At 38.4% G+C, this 16,914-nt stretch overlaps 1 protein-coding gene across 1 annotated transcript; it reads right to left on the bottom strand.

The window, feature by feature from the left end:
• Positions 1 to 956: 956 nt before the first annotated feature.
• Positions 957 to 1,892, bottom strand: LOC144365049 (olfactory receptor 6C4-like). Its single transcript, XM_078015824.1, has one exon. The coding sequence runs from the start codon at positions 1,890 to 1,892 to the stop codon at positions 957 to 959; it is 936 nt and encodes a 311-aa protein (XP_077871950.1).
• Positions 1,893 to 16,914: the final 15,022 nt, after the last annotated feature.

The raw sequence follows: 16,914 nt of genomic DNA on the forward strand, positions 1-16,914 counted from the left end.
ACACTCTAGTCTTGATGGATTTTTATCATTGCCAATATTGCCTAAGAATTCTCTTTTCCTGAGTCTCCCTTACAATGGAATCTAGATGATTACATTTAACACCTTTCCTTCTGATTTTAGCACCCCAAAAGGACAGCCAAACCTTAAGACTACTCATATTGGGGCTGGGATTGTGGCTCAGCAGTAGAGTGCTCACTTAGCACATGTGAGGCCCTTGGTTCGATCCTCAGCATCACATAAAAATAAATAAATAAAATAAAGGTATTATGTCCAACTACAACTAAAAATGAATATATATATATTTTTTTTTTAAAAAAAGAATATTTATGTTACCTAACACTGTAACATAAAAAATTCTTTTTGTGATGACAGAAAGAGGCAGTCATTAGGGTCATTGAAAAGAAAAGCTACAGAAATAAATTTGTTTAAAACTATAGAAAAGGTGATCTTATGAAGTAGTTTTATGCATAGATTATGAACAACCTCTTCTGTGAAGCAGCCAGTCATTTTTGACACAGTATATCTACAGCTATTTGATAATAATAAAATAATTACTATTTTCTTCAGTTTTGAAAATGGCAGGGAAGTGCTCTATCACTGAGCTCCACCCACAACTGATAATTATTGATGAGCCCTAGAGCTCCTTTGGGAAGATAGAGTCAATCATTTAGCTGATCATAAGATTTACAATATTTTTAAATTAAATATTTAATTTTTAAATATTTTTAAATCAGTTTTTTTGTGTACACACTCTAAAAATATTTTCCTCTTTTTTTATAAATACAAAAGTTATCTCAGACAAATTGAACTAGCCTTCTTTAATTATCTATTTCTTGGTGGAAATTTGATTTAAAATTTTGACAGGTATTTACACTGAATTTATCTAAGAAATCACTTTAACAACCAAAATTCACCTTCAGGAATATCACTAACAGTTTTCATTTGTTTTGAGGCCACTAAAATGAATCAAGATGCACAATTTTTCTGGCTATATACTTGAAGGCTTGTTTTACCTGTTTATTCCTCAGAGTATAAATGAATGGGTTCAATAAAGGGGCAACTGAGTTATTGAGCACAGCTATTCCCTTATTGAAGGCAACTCCTTCTTTTGCTGAAGGCTTTATGTACATGAAGATGCAGCTTCCATAAGAGAGAGAGATGACAATCATGTGGGAGGAACATGTGGAAAAGGCCTTTTTCCTTTGCTGAGCTGAGGGGATCTTCAGAATGGTCCTGATGATGTTTGTGTAGGACAGGATCACCAGCACCAGTGTCACCCCCAATGTTACAACTGCTAGGATAAAATCAAACAGTTCCAGTAGACTTGTATCTGAGCAAGATATTTCTATGAGGGGTCCATAGTCACAATAATAATGATTCAGCACATTAGACCCACAGAAATCTAACTGACTAGTTGGGATGATTGGGAACAAGATGATCAGGAAGCCCCATAGCCAAGAGCAGAGTACTAGTTGGATGCAGACCTTGCTGTTCATGATGGTGGTATAATGCAGAGGTTTGCAGATGGCCACATAGCGGTCATAGGACATGGCAGTCAGAAGACAAAACTCAGTGGCCCCAAAGAAAAAAGCAAAGAAGAATTGAGTGAAGCAACCAGCAAAGCTGATAGTCTTGATCCCAGTTGAGATGCTGAACAGCAGCCTAGGAGTGAAAATGGATGTAAAGGAAATTTCCAGGAAGGAGAAATTCCGGAGGAAGAAATACATGGGAGTCTGGAGGTGGGAGTCCAGCAGGGTGAGGATGATGATTGTCAGATTCCCAATGATGCTGAACATATATGTGAGGAGGAGAAATATGAAAATGATAATCTGAAGCTCTGGGACATCTGATAGGCCCAGAAGAATGAATTCAGTCAAAGAGTGGTTTTTCATTGCTAACTTCTGGTGCCTGTGATGCTGAGAAAGAGAAAAACTAGTGATTAGAATCAGAGCAGAGCTCAGGAATATTGAGCAGAGGTTTAGATTTCCCTGGAATTCTTTTTTTTTGACATAATATTTATTTTCATTTTTCTTAAGCTAAACTTGGACAGTTCTTTATAACTCTTCAGTTTCCCTATTTTCCTATAGTTCTTTTTTTAAAATTTTTTATTTTTTTATTGGTTGTTCACAACATTACAAAGCTCTTGACATATCATATTTCATACATTAGATTGAAGTGGGTTATGAACTCCCAATTTTACCCCAAATGCAGATTGCAGAATCACGTCGGTTACACATCCACAATTTTACATAATGCCCAATTAGTAATTGTTGTATTCTGCTACCTTTCCTATCCCCTACTATCCCCCCTCCCCTCCCCTCCCATCTTCTCTCTCTACCCCATCTACTGTAATTCATTACTCTCCTTCTTTATTTTCCCATTCCCCTCACAACCTCTTATATGTAATTTTGTATAGCAATGAGGGTCTCCCTTCATTTCCATGCAATTTCCCTTTTCTCTCCCTTTCCCTCCCATCTCATGACTCTGTTAAATGTTAGTCTTTTCTTCCTGCTCTTCCTCCTTGCTCTGTTCATAGTTGCTCTCATTATATCAAAGAAGACATTTGGTATTTGTTTTTTAGGGATTGACTAGCTTCACTAAGCATAATCTGCTCTAGTACCATCCATTTCCCTGCAAATTCTATGATTTTGTCATTTTTTATTGCTGCATAGTACTCCATTGTGTATAGATGCCACCAGTAAGATTGGCAGCCACTATGAAGTCAAACAACAACAAGTGCTGGCGAGGATGTGGAGAAAAGGGTACTCTTGTACATTGCTGGTGGGACTGCAAATTGGTGCGGCCAATTTGGAAAGCAGTTTGGAGATTCCTGGGAAAGCTGGGAATGGAACCACCATTTGACCCTGCTATTGCCCTTCTTGGACTATTCCCTGAAGACCTTAAAAGAGCATGCTACAGGGATGCTGCCATATCGATGTTCACAGCAGCACAATTCACAATAGCTAGACTGTGGAACCAACCCAGATGCCCTTCAGTAGATGAATGGATAAAAAAAATGTGGCATTCCTGGAATTCTTCATAGGGAATTCTTCTGTCTAATCTGACCCAAAGAGAATGTCTCTTAGTCTCATTCGGGTGCTTCACAAAATTTATTTTTCAATTCCCATGCAGATGGCTTTGTTTTGGGTTCCTATTTTCAGTATAGAACAATGACCACCTGGATCTCCTGAATGTATCATCTGAATTTTAATTTTATGTGTTTATTTTTATTTTCCCCTGTCATATATATGATATCTCTTTTCCAGTATTGTAGTCATCATGTTTTATCTTTCCCTTACTTTTATTTCTTGGTGATTAGCTTTACTGTGGCCCTCTCCAACATGTTGGATGTCTGTTTGATTTTTTTTCTCTGATCAATAACAATTTACAACCTACTATTGTTGGAAGAATCACCATTTTTCTGAGTTTTTTTTTTTTTTTTTTTTTTTTTTTTTTAGTTTTTGTGCCTGGAAGCATAGCTTGAGAAAGTTTCAAAATAATTAGTTCTGTATAAATCATTTCCTCCATTTTTATCTAATGACAAAACAATAGTAGATAGTCAATCATGGTAAGAAGTGTTTCTTTAATTAATTTAAACATATAGAAAGAAATGTATATGAATTAGAATTCCTTCTTATATCTTTAATGGTGCAGGTACAGGACATAGTTTTGACTCTGTCATAGAAAATTAGGGAAAGGTTGCCCTTACAGACTGATAAATATCCTCTCAGGCATTTATCTTGTGCTCTGCTCTTCCAGAATCCTTGAAACCAATGAATCTCAGGGTGCTTTTGAACTGGGTGATTTTCTGGAACAAAGATTCACAACAAAGGTCCATCATGCCTTTGCTCCATCATAACCACTGGGATTGAAGTCCAAATTCATGTCACCCAGCCAACTGGGAGGCTTGGACTTCTGAATCACTATCCGTCCACTAGCCTTTGGCTTTTAGGGCATTTCTCTGTTTTATTATTCAAACATTCACATGCATATTGTATAGGAATTCCAGCACAAGTCCACAGAGAAAATTGTTCAGAGATATTCTTTTCATCTTTGCTAATAATAGTCAAATGTTATAAGCATTAAAATTTCACTAATAGGTAAATAAATAAATATATCATGGTCATTTCTATTATGGAATAAAATAGGAAATGTCTATGTAATAATTTGCATATGGTGATTTTAACATATGGATAGTGAAAGAGGTTGCAGCCCATTACTCTTAGTGTGATTTTATCTGGGTGTGTGCACAGACCAACATCCAGAAGAACACCAAATGGTTGGGCATTGTTTTGGAATCATACTGTAAGAGAAGAAAGGAAGACTTTCCCTTTTATTTCACGCTTACCTGATCATTAAAAAAACCTAAAAAGAAGATTTAAAATAAAAATCCAACAAATATTAGTAGATATTCAAATTGATAAACAGCTGATAATTCACTTTCATGGAAGGGTAATGTCGATGACCTCTGTACATACTCACTTTTTTTTTTTTAGGTAAAATTTTTATAGAGAACTTTAAAGTGAAGTCTCTTTTAAACTAATATTTTTCTAGAATTCAAATATTTTTTACAGAATACAATGAAAATAGAATGGCTAAGTCCACTGTTATTTTATAAGTCATAAAACTTTTACAGTGCATACTCACTTTTTGACACAGGAAAGATGATGAGAGACTTTATCTTTCTGGAGGCTATGTAGCATCAGTCTTGAGATGTCACATATGCATGAAAAAGTTAAATGAAATATCACATATTTTCTTTCTTAATCTTAATATATGCCCTGAGTACTCACAAAGAATTCAGGAAGGCTTTGAAAGAAAGTCATTTTTATCTTTCTTTGCATTTAATCAATTGCTTGCTGCTGCCCTTACTCCACTGATTCAAATCAGAACTCTTATAATTCCTTAAGAAACTGGCTTATTTAAAATCATCAAAGATCTGGGAACATCCTGCTCTTTAAAGTCTTAATTTCTTTATTCTTTCTGAAGATTGGTAATGTACCTAATTGCAATTTTATAGTAGTTTCAGTGGTGCACATTTCTAGTTTAATCAGCAGAGACATTGGGGGATAATTTATTTCCCTGGGATCTAGGTCCAGAAATGTTAATTAGCCTCTTGTAAAAGAAATAATACTGGAAATTAACTTTGAACAGGTAGTTAGAGAAGATGTTCCAAACCAACCCAAGAGGAAGCTGGTACCAAGTATCATTAAGAGGGTAAAAACCTTGTGGGAACTGAAGCAATGAGCATGACAATAGTGAAAAATAAAACACAATCAGTTTCTTTACAGTAATGATGTTTTTATTAATGCATTATGGTTATACATAATAGGCGGCTCATTCAAACCTGATCATACAAGGAATACAATTTTGTTCCATTTTAGTTCCCAGTGCATCTTATTACCTCTTCCTCTCTGCTTCCCTCTTGGTTTCCCTTATTCTACTTGTTTTCTATTGATTTATGGGTTTTAATTGGTACTTGACAGATATACATAAAGCTGAAATTCACTGTGGTGTATTAATGTATGTACATAGCATAATTTGGTAAGTTTCATTCTTTAGTTCCTCCTTTTTCCTATCACTCTTCTCCCCACCCCCTCAAACCCCTTCCTCTATGCCACTGATCTCCCTCCAAATTTTATGGAACTATCCCTTTCCCTTTAGTTTGGTTTAGCTTCCACATTTGAGAGAAAACATTTGACCCTTGACTTTTTAAGTCTGGTTCATTTCACTTACAATGTTGTTCTCCATTTCTATCCATTTACTGTAAATGCCATAATTTAATTTTTCCTTATTACTGAGTAAAACTCCATTGTGTATGAACACCACATTTTATTTACCCATTCACCTGTTCATAGGCTCCTAAGTTGGTTCCATAACACAGTTATTGTGAATTGTGCTGCTATAAACTTTGATGTGCCTATATCACTATAATATTGCTGATTTTTATTCTTTTGCATAAATACCAAAAATGGGAAAGCTGGGTCATAGGGTTTTAGTCCTAGTTTTTTGAGGGATATTCATAGTGCTTTCTACAGTGGTTGTATAAATTTGCATTCCTGCGGGGACAAATGCATGGAGTACTGCATATGGTATACATTAAGGGCACCTGAGTTGCAGGCCACTCCCTTTGTCCTAGGAGTGTGATCAGCAGACCTTTCCCCCTGTAGGCACAGTTCTGGGCATAGGACTATGTGTTGTAGTCACAGTGCTTGTTCCATGGCCAGGTCCTCGATTGGTTGCCCCAAGGACAGTTGGCAAGAAATTGTATTGGTGGCTGCCTATAATCTGCTTAGCTACTGCCTGAGTATATATACATGGCAACTATGCAATACAATCAGACCTGCTTCTACCTTGGTCTCTGGAAGTCTGGAATTGTGACTTTGCAGCCACACCGTCCTCTACCCTGTTCCGTGACCTCTTCGCTGGACAAGAGAAAGCCGATGCAGCTGGTGCTTGAACAGGGACCTGAGGTAAGCCTATAAAACAGGGTGTGGCCCTTCACAAAGTGTGAGCAAGGGGAAGATGGGGAACCTACTGAGTTCCACTAAAGACACACAGTTGCAATTACTGTGTATTCTCCTGGAAATTAGAGGTTTAACCCAGAATAAGAGAGAAGCCCACAAGTTTTGGGATGTAGTGGTAGAGACTAGCCCATGGATTAGTACCGCTGATGGTTTTGGTCCTACTATATGGGACAAGATAATGGCAAACGCACAGCAAGCTGAAGTGAGACAGAGATATACTTTACCCCTACACTTTTTTCCTATTGTCATGGCCATTCAACAAAGCTTTGGGGGCACTGTGATAGACCTTGTCATATAATGATGGCCTTGAGGGTGCATGAGACAATGGAAGAAAAACAAGTGGAAGAAAGCAGGGGCAAAAATCTACTTCAAAGTAAGCAACCACAACTGGTGCAGGAGGGAGAGAGACATGAAACCATACTGCTAGCCTTCATGGTGCAGGAAGGGGTGACTGCAATGGTGCAAGTGCACCTTCTACTGACAGGCAAAGATTATATCCTTCCCTAGGTCAATGGCAACTGCCTCCTTATGAGGCAGTGCCAAAGCCAGCAAGGGACTGTGACAGCTTAGAAATAACCAGGTCATCAGACAGGCCCAAGCCACGGTCTCCCAGAAACCCATTCCAAAAGGCCAAAGATACTTTTGAAGATCTGTGTAAGATAAGAGATAAAAGTTGGGGTAAGGGAGTTTACAAGCCTTCCCAGTCAACCTGGCCCCCACACCACAGTACCGCCATGCCACTTGGTATCCACACACATTGGGTATTCTGAAAGAGTTGAAGAGGCAGTAAAAGTGGATGGGCCCTGGGGATATTTGCAGAGCCAATGTTAGAATCACTCAGTCTTGAACTTAATTGCCCTCAAGACTGGAAAGACCTAGCCAGAGCAGCTTTTGAGCCTGCAACATTTTTGAAGTGGATGGCTTTTTTCTATGATGAATGTGAACATCAGGGAGATTGCAACTTCCCAGTTGAATGCTTGCAGGAAGAGGGAATCTATAGTTCCCTTGAGGTATAAGCTACAGGTCTGCCAAGTTATTTTGATCATGTGTGACTCTGTGCTTTAAGAGCCTGGAGGAAATTACCAGCTGGGGAAGGTACAGTTTCTATACAGGGCTGAAGGCAGAAAGCCACTGAAGACTTGCTGCAATTTATTGATAAAGTAAATAAGGCAGTGGAAGAGAAGGTATCTCATGTAAGAGCTAGGGAAGCCCTAGCCAAGGAATTAATCTGGGAAGAATTGAACAAGGAGCATAGGGCTGCTGGTGTGCCCTTGTGCAATGGCACCCTAGATTATTTTGGCCACCCAGGACACAGGGACACACGTGACTCAAGCCTCTCTGTTGGCATCTGCCATGGCAGTTACATTAAAGAAGGAACAAGGTAATAATAAAGAAGAGGGCGCCTCACTTGTTGCAGATGTGGAGGAACAGGACAGTCCTGATGAGAATGCCTAGAGCCTCCACAAATTATTTCCAGAACCAACAAAGGAGGCTTGCAAACAGCTAGCCAGAGACTGCAAAAAATGTGCACCCTTTCTTCCCATTGGCCCTTTACAACCTGCTGGAGTGAATCCCCAAGGGTTAAAATCTAGTGCTTATGCCAAATGGATATCGCTCATTATGCACCTTTTGGAAATTTAAAATATATTTCTCTAGTCATTGATACCTGTTCAGGCTGTGCAATGGCCACAGCCTCTCCAGGAGAAACCACAAAAAAGGTCATCTCCCATATACTTAAATGTTTTGGAATTATGGATGTTCCCATGTCTATTAAAACTGACAATGGGCCAGCCTACACACTAGCAAGACATTGCAAGCAGTTTGCAATGATTATTATATGTAGCATTTAACTGGGATCCCCTATAGCCCTCAGACTTAAGGCACATAGAAAGAACACACAAGGAATTAAAGACCATGCTACAAAAACAGAGGGAGGAAAACTATACCAGGTTCCCTCGTGATGACTTGGAAAAAACCTTATTTGCTTTAAATTTTCTTTCAATTTCAAAATTTCGTGTGGAAATGACAGCCCATAAACACTGGGCCCCCCTCACAGGGCCCTCCCATCCACCTATGGTCTCATGGAAGGATTCCATAACAAACACATGGAATGGTCCAGGGCTCCTCCTAACAATGGGTTGAGGGTTTGCATGTGTTAACAGGAGTTTCACTCCCATCTGCCAGAAAGTCAAGTCCTGGACCCCCAGAACCACCAACCAAGAAGATGAAGGATCTAACTATGGAGGAAAAACCCCACAAGCAAAGAACTCAACAATGCAAACAGGCCTCACATAAAGTAACCTGGGGTGATATTAAAGGTCTTGTTGACTGAGCCACCAAATTGGCCCTTTTGCCTTGTGGCAACCTCATCCCTGGGCCTATGATGGTGGTCCTATTGTGTGCAGTGCTCACTGCTAAGGGTGAAGCCTCCCATCAGGTAAATTAGGCTTTGGTCACTAGGCCACCACTTTTAGCCAATTGGGAAAGAGCCCTACCTGAGTTCTTTTCCAATAACTTCAACATTATTGATCCTGAATTAGCTGTCAAGTAACAACCATCCAAAGGAATACCAGCATTCTCATGCACACTCTGCCCATTTGTTTCTCTGTGGTTGATAATGAGACCTAAAATCAGGCCAGTCCCCTTTGCTTTGCTCTTGCCAGTGAAACTGTTGTAGATAAATATAACAAGTCATATGTTGGGCTGTCTCTCATTGACCTTAGAATTGTAGTTAATGCTACCAATAGCCCTAGACTGCCTCATGGCAAATGCAAAAAACCTGTTGATATGCCCTAAGACAATTTTTGGTAAGCCCCCCTCAAATAAGGATACCATTCCTGGAATCAATGCATCACTTCTAGGCCTTATCTTCTTGATAAGAGGGATATCTCAGGGGAAGAATATACTTATGCACAAGGGTGTGTGCAGCTCCCTGGAATCTCTCTGATATGCATACCAACCATTTGGGCTACCACAGTTCCTGTTACATGGGATAATCTGTTATCAACCATTATGTAGGAAATCAGTATGAAATGATGGATATCACACCAATATTTGTGGCCACTAGACCCATCAAATGGACAGCAGCTGACTGGATGAATGGATTGATGTAGATACCAAGCTCTAAGCATAAATTTACCTTTGTCCCAAATTATATCCATACCCACTATGCACAAGCTTGTGTTATGCCACCCTTTGATAAACTAATAATCAATGATACTGATGGCATATATATCACTCACACAGAGATCCCTTGTGCAGTCAATACATCCTGCTGGCTCACAAATTGTCTAACTCCTGCTATGAAAGATAAACATATATTTATCCTCAGAGTGTCCCCCAGCAATCTGGCTTCCAGTGAGCCTGTTCAGAGAGTGGAGGGGTCCATTGGACATGGAGATGAAGAGTCTTCTGAATGAGACCCTACACCAGGCAAGGTGTGAAATTAGCCTCATCTTCCCTGGGATTATTGCCCTGGTAGCTGCCATCACTGCCACAGCCACTGCCAATGCTCCACTCAGAGTATCCAGACTGCTCAGATTGTAAACAGCTTGTGTAATGCCATGGCAGAAGCCTTTGCCATTCAAAATGACTTAAATAAACTGTTCTGAGCTGCTATTTTAATCATTCAGCAAGAACTAGACTTCCACCAGAAACAACTAGATGTACTGTTGCAAAGGCGCACTTGTGACCCTGAATTTCATCATATTTGTGTCACCCAATATGCTGTATCTGACAATGTAACCTTAACTTCTCCAATTTTTCTCAGTATATTAAGGACACTTGGGATGCCAACTATGTTATGACTATGCATAATCTTATTAAGACAATTGTCAAAATCAATGAGACAAAGGTGTCTATCTTAATGGCTTCCTCTTTCTTTCAGGGCTTAACAGAACATTGGAAAAACCTGATAAACAAATTAATTAATTCTTATAATGCTATTACTGTGCCCCTACTATTTGTGATAGTAATAGTTTTTTCTTGTGTTTTGAGATACTTATGCAACCTTATGAAGTCCACTGAACAAAAAACTGCAATGCTAGTTGATGTCCTTGTGGCACAGTCAGAGGGGCAAAATGTGGGGACAAATGCATGGAGACTGCATATGTGGCATACCTTAAGAGTGCTTGAGTTTCAGGCCACTCCCTTTGTGCTAGCAATGTGAGCAGCAGACCACTTACCCTGTAGGCACAGCCCTGGGCATGAGGCCATGTGTTGTGTTCCCAGTGCTTGTGCCATGACTTGCTCTTCCATTGGTTGCTGCAAGGACAATTAGCAAGAAATTGTATTGGTGGCTGCCTATAATCTGCTTAACTACTGTCTGAGTATATACACATGGTAACTGTGCAGTAAGATCAGATCTGCTTCCTGCTTGGTCTTGGAAGTATTGATTAGTGACTCCACAGCCACATTCTCCTCTACCCTGTTCCATGGACCTCCTCGCTGGATGGGAGAGAGCCCACGTACATTCCCACCAACAATGTATGAGTGTAGCTTTTCCTAATCCTTGCCAGTCTTTATTATTATTTGTATTCTTGATGATTGTCCTTTTAAATAAATTGAAATATTAGTGTCCTTTTTTCTTTCTTAATTTGTTGTTTTTAGTTATACATGACCATGGATTTACTTTGTCATATGTATACAAACATGGAATATATCTTATTCTAATTAGGACCTTAGTCTAGTGGATATACATGATGGTGAGATTGAGTGTGGTGTATACCTATGTGTACATAAGAAAGTTATGTCAGATCATTCCACTGTTCTTCTTATTCTTATCCCACCTTCCCTTCATTCCATTTTATCTAATCCACTGAACTTCCATTCTTCTCATCCTCCCATATTGTGGGTTAGCTTGTGGCTTATTTTACTTAACATGATAGCATCCAGATCCATCCATTTACTGGTAAATGTCATAAAGTCATTCTTCTTTATGGCTGAGTAATATTCCATTGTGTATATAAACCATATTTTCTTTATTTGTTCATCTGTTGATGGGTACCTAGGTTGGTTCCATAGCTTAGCTACTGTGAATTGTGTTGCTATGAACATTGATGTGACTGTATCACTATAGTATGTTGATTTTAAATCCTTTGGGTGTTCACTGAGGAGTGGTATAATTGGGTCAAATAGTGGTTCCATTTCTAGCTTTTTGAGAAATCCTCATACTGTTTTCCAGAGTGGTTGCACCAATTTGCAGCCCCACTGACAAAGTATGAGTGGGCCCTTTCATCAACATCTTCACTAACATTTATTGTTACTTGTACTCTTGATAATTGCCATTCTGGCTGGAGTGAGTTGAAATCTCAGTGTAGTTTTAATTTACATTTCTCTAATTGCTAGAGATATTTAACTTTTTAAATATATTTGTTGAATGTTTATATTTCTTCTTTTGAGAAGTGTCTGTTTAGTTCCATTGTCCATTTATTGAGTGGGCTATTTGTTTTTTTTTTTTTGGTATTCAGTTTTTTGAGTTCTTTGTATATCATGGATATTAATGCCTTATTTGAGGTGAAGTTCCCAAGATTTTCTCCCATTCTGTAAGATTTCCACATTCTAGATTATTTCCTTTGCTTTGAAGAAGTTTTTAGTTTGATACCATTCTGTTTGTTGATTTTGATTTTTACTTCTTTTTTTAAAATTTTAATTGATTTTTTGAAAATAAATGACAGAAGAATGCATTGCAATTCTTATTATACATATACAGCACAAATTTTCATATCTCTGATTGTATATAAAGTATGTTCACTCAATTTGTGTCTTTATACATGTACTTTGAATAATGATGTCCAACATATTCCACAATGCTTGCTAATCCCCTGCCCCCTCTCTACCCCTTCCACCCCTCTGCCCTATCTAGAGTTCATCTATTCCTCCCATGATCCCCATCCCAACCCCACTATGAAGCAGTCTCCTTATACCAGAGAAAACATTTGGCATTTTTTTGGGGGGGGATTGGCTAAGTTTACTTGGCATTATCTTCTCCAATGCCATCCATCTACCTGCAAATGCCATGATTTTATTCTCTTTTATTGATGAGTAATATTCTATTGTGTATATACATCACATTTTTAAGTCCATATCCATTATCTACTGATAAGCATGTAGGTTGGTTCCACAGTTTAGCTATTGTGAATTGTGCTGCTATAAACATTGATGTCGCTGTGTCCCTGTATATGCTGTTTTTAAGTCCTTTGAGTATAGATCTAGGAATGGGATAGCTGGGTTAAATGGTGGTTCCATTCCCAGTTTTCCAAAGAATCTCCATACTGCTTTCCATATTGGCTGCACCAGTTTGCAGTCCCACCAGCAGTGTATGATTTTAACTTCATGTACTTTGGGAGTCTTGTTAAGGAAGTTGGTTCCTGAGCTGACACATTGGAGTGTTGGGCTTGCATTTTCTTCTAGTAGGTGTAGGGTTTCTGGTCTAATTCCTAGGTCTTTGGTTCACTTTGCATTGAGTTTGGTGCAGGGTGTGAGATAGGGGTTATGTTTCATTCTACCATATATGGATTTCCAGTTTTTCCAGCACCATTTGTTGAACAGGCTGTATTTTCTCCAGTGTATGTTTATGTTGCCTTTGTCTAGTATGAGATAACTGTATTTATGTGGGTTTGTCTCTGTGTTCTTTACTCTGTTTCACTGGTCTTCATGTCTGTTTTGATGCCCACACTTTGTTGTTTTTGTTACTATAGCTCTGTAGTATAATTTAAGTTCTGGTATTGTGATACCTCCTGCTTCACTTTTCATGCTAAGAATTGCTTTGGCTCTTCTGATTTTTTTTTTGTTCTAAATGAATTTCATGACTACTTTTTCTATTTCTATGAAGAATGTCATTGGAATTTTAATGGGAATTGCATTAAATCTGTATAGTGCTTTTGGTAGTATGGTCATTTTGACAATATTAATTCTGCCTATCCAAGAACATGGGAGATCTTTCCATCTTTTATGGCTTTCTTCAATTTTATTCTTTAATATTCTATAGTTTTCTCTGTAAAGGTCTTTCACCTCTTTTGTTAGATTGAGTCCAAAGTATTTTGTTTTATTTTTGTGGCTACTGTGAATGGTGTAGTTTTCCCAATTTCTAGTTCAGCTGATTTACCATTGGCATATAGAAATGCAATTGACTTATGGGTGTTTGGTATATTTTATCTTCATTGCTTGAAAATCTTTCTTCTAAATGGTCAAGTCTGTTGGTGATGTTTTCCATTGAATTTTTAATTTGATTTATCCATTCTTTCATTTTGAAGATTTCCATTTTGGTCTTTTCCAGAATTTCTCTCTCTTTACTAAAGTGATTTTTTTTTTACCTCCTGTATTTCCTCTCTGTACATCATCTTTTATCTCACAGATTAGTTTAACTACAAACTTTCTGAATTCCTTCTCTGACATTTCCTCCATTGTGGTGTCAATGGATTTTGATATTGAGGTATTTTGGTTTGTTTGAAATGGTTTGTTTCCTTGATTTTTCCTGTGTCTACTCATTTATCAGTATGAATCTGAGGTGGCAGAACTTCCACTCTATGAACTTAGAGTGTCCCTGAAGGTTTTTAGCATCTCACATTTGAAGGGAAGACAAATAATAGCAACAACAAATGCAAACAATATACAGCATTAAACTAAATACTCAGTTACTATTTTGATATTCCCAATGTTAATTGGCACAAAAAACAGATACTGTATGATAAGCAATCACCAAGAGTAAGTTTGCAAAAGCATTTGCTATTTTAAAAGGTGAAAAGGGAGAATGCAGAGGAGATATAGGATGTGATTATTATGAGGGAGGAGGAGAAAAAGTAGAGTAAAAAATTAAAGAGTGAAAGAGAAAACCATAGAATTTGGCTGTTAGGAAAATAAAAGAGAGAAAGAGAATCAAGAAAAATAGACAAATGAAAAACAATATAAAACCAAACCAAAATATACTAATAAAAGCTCTAGCCCTCAAAAGACAGAGTCCTGAAAAATAAATCACCTTCAAGAAATGCTAGAAATGACAAAAATGAGACAAATATGTATATGTAAAAATGTCCATGTACATTGAGCACACAAACAATAAATAAATAAAAAAGAGATAAAGAGATAAGAAAGGAGGGAAAAAGGAAAAGAAATAAAATAAAAATAACAAAGTTCTTGATGAAAAATTAAGCAACTATTTCTTTTACAATGGTCATAAATTGTCAGTAAGAATACATGTTCATTATCTGTTCCTAAATGTCTTTCAAGTTTTTCTTTAGGTATGTAGTGTTTATAAGAGTAGTAGTCAAGGCTATCATGTTTTACCTCTTTTTGTGTTGCTTCTCAAGTTAATGGATGAAGTTAAAACATTCTGCTTTCCTTCTCAGCAGGATGAGGTGGAGTCACTTGGAGGGTGTTGTCTTCTCCATCCCCAGGGTGGAGTTGCTGTAGAGTTCTGTGAGAAGAGTTCTCATAGGGAGAGCTCCTGGGGTTTGGGTCAAAGTAGGCCCCAGATTCTTCCTTGAATGGGAATTGGTCTGAAGATTATAAATCAGCACACTTCCAGTGCCCAGTAATTGCCAATCTGTCTGGGAGTCTATACCCGAGCGGGCACCCCCAAGTTCCACTTGAACAGTCGAGGAGCCAATCCTTTGCCCTCTCTGCCATCCATAGATCCTGTCCTTCCTGGCCTTTTGGGCTCAGTCCTCAAGCACACAGTCCCTCCCACCTGCTTGCCCAAATTCTTGGCCTGCCCCAGCTGGTCCTGCAAGTCACCAGTCTCAAAGGGTGAGAGGTACCTGGTATCTCTCAGATCTCAATGACCCATAGCCCCCTGGATAAAACGCTCTCTGCACCTGAATTTCTCCTGGCTTCCTAGAATACTCTGAGTCTTTTGGCAGGACTCTGCCATGTCTGTTTTTCAGACTTAGCTCATATTATACACGTCTGGGCTCCTGGGCCTGGTCCCACAACTGCTGGCTGTCCTAGTGTGGCAAGACATGTGTGTCCTAGTGTTGCTTCAACTTTCTGTGGACAACTGGGAGACATGCAGCATATTTCCCCCATGAAGATATAATGTAGTTCACCCTCTGGATCAGACTGGCAGTATTCTTGACCTCTGATTTCTCCATACCAAGACATGCCATGGTACCACCTGCAATGTCCCCAATTTGCCCAGGCTGCTTCTGGCTCTGTTGGTGGGTTTTATTTTATTTTATTTTATTTATTTATTTTTTTTAAAGAGAGAGTGAGAGAGGAGAGAGAGAGAGAGAGAGAGAGAGAGAGAGAGAGAGAGAGAGAGAGAGAAGAGAGAATTTTTTATATTTTATTTTTTAGTTCTCGGCGGACACAACATCTTTGTTGGTATGTGGTGCTGAGGATCGAACCCGGGCCACACGCATGCCAGGCGAGCGCGCTACCGCTTGAGCCACATCCCCAGCCCCGGGTTTTATTTTTTATACACAAACTTCTGAGTCCCCAAGATGTTCTGAGAGTCCAGTATTAAATTCCAGTAAAATCCCTCTTTTCACCGTCTTCACTGAGAAGCTTTTTGTCTGCTTTCTTGGTCTCATGCTGTGGAGCAGGTTGGAGAGCAACCTCTTCTATTTTGCCATCTTCCAAAATCCCTCAGTGGAGTTTTGATTTGCATTTCCCTGATTGTTAGGGAAGTTGAACATTATTTTTTTCCAAATATTTTTGTCCACTTTTATTTATTCTTTTGAGAAGTATCTGCTTAGTTCTTTTGTGTATTTATTGAGGGTTTTTTTGGTGTTAAGTTTTTTGAATACTTTATATATTCTTGTTTTTTAATACTCTGTCAGAGGAGTGGCTGGCAAAGATTTTCTCCTATTCAGTACACTCACAATTCATGCTCTTACTTGTTTTCGTTGCTGTGCAGAAGCTTTTTTGATTTGATAGCATCCCACTTATTGATTCCTTGTTATATTTATTGAGTTTTAGAGACCTTGATAAGGAAGTTGTTCCCTGCACCAATATGTTGGAGTTTTGACTCTATGTTTACTTCTAGAAGTTGCAAAGTATGTGGTCTCTTTCCTTGGTCTTTGATCCACTTTGAATTGACTTTTGTGCAGGGTAAAAGATAGGGATCTAGTTTCATTTTTCTAACATATGGGTATATAGTTTTCCCAGCACCATTTGTTAAAGAGTCTATGTTTTCTCCAAATGTGTTTTTGGCCCCATGCGGAGTATCAGATGATTGTAACTATGTGGGTTTGTCTGTGTGTTCTATTACATTGTTCTTCATGTCTGTTTTGATGCCAGTACTATGCTGTTTTAGTTACTTAGCTCTACATTATAATTTGCAATCAGGCCTGGCAAGGCCTGTTTAATGTTATAATGTGGACTCTGGAAAAACATTACCAGCTTAGCTGTTGGTGATGCAGGGCTAGTAAACTAAAGCCTCATGAGC

Source organism: Ictidomys tridecemlineatus, chromosome 6 (assembly GCF_052094955.1).
Source record: "Ictidomys tridecemlineatus isolate mIctTri1 chromosome 6, mIctTri1.hap1, whole genome shotgun sequence".
NCBI classification, from domain to species: Eukaryota; Metazoa; Chordata; class Mammalia; order Rodentia; family Sciuridae; genus Ictidomys; species Ictidomys tridecemlineatus.

Bases quoted from the DNA above. Each gene is read 5' to 3' on its own strand.
- LOC144365049 (XM_078015824.1), bottom strand. From the start codon at position 1,892: ATGAAAAACCACTCTTTGACTGAATTCATTCTTCTGGGCCTATCAGAT.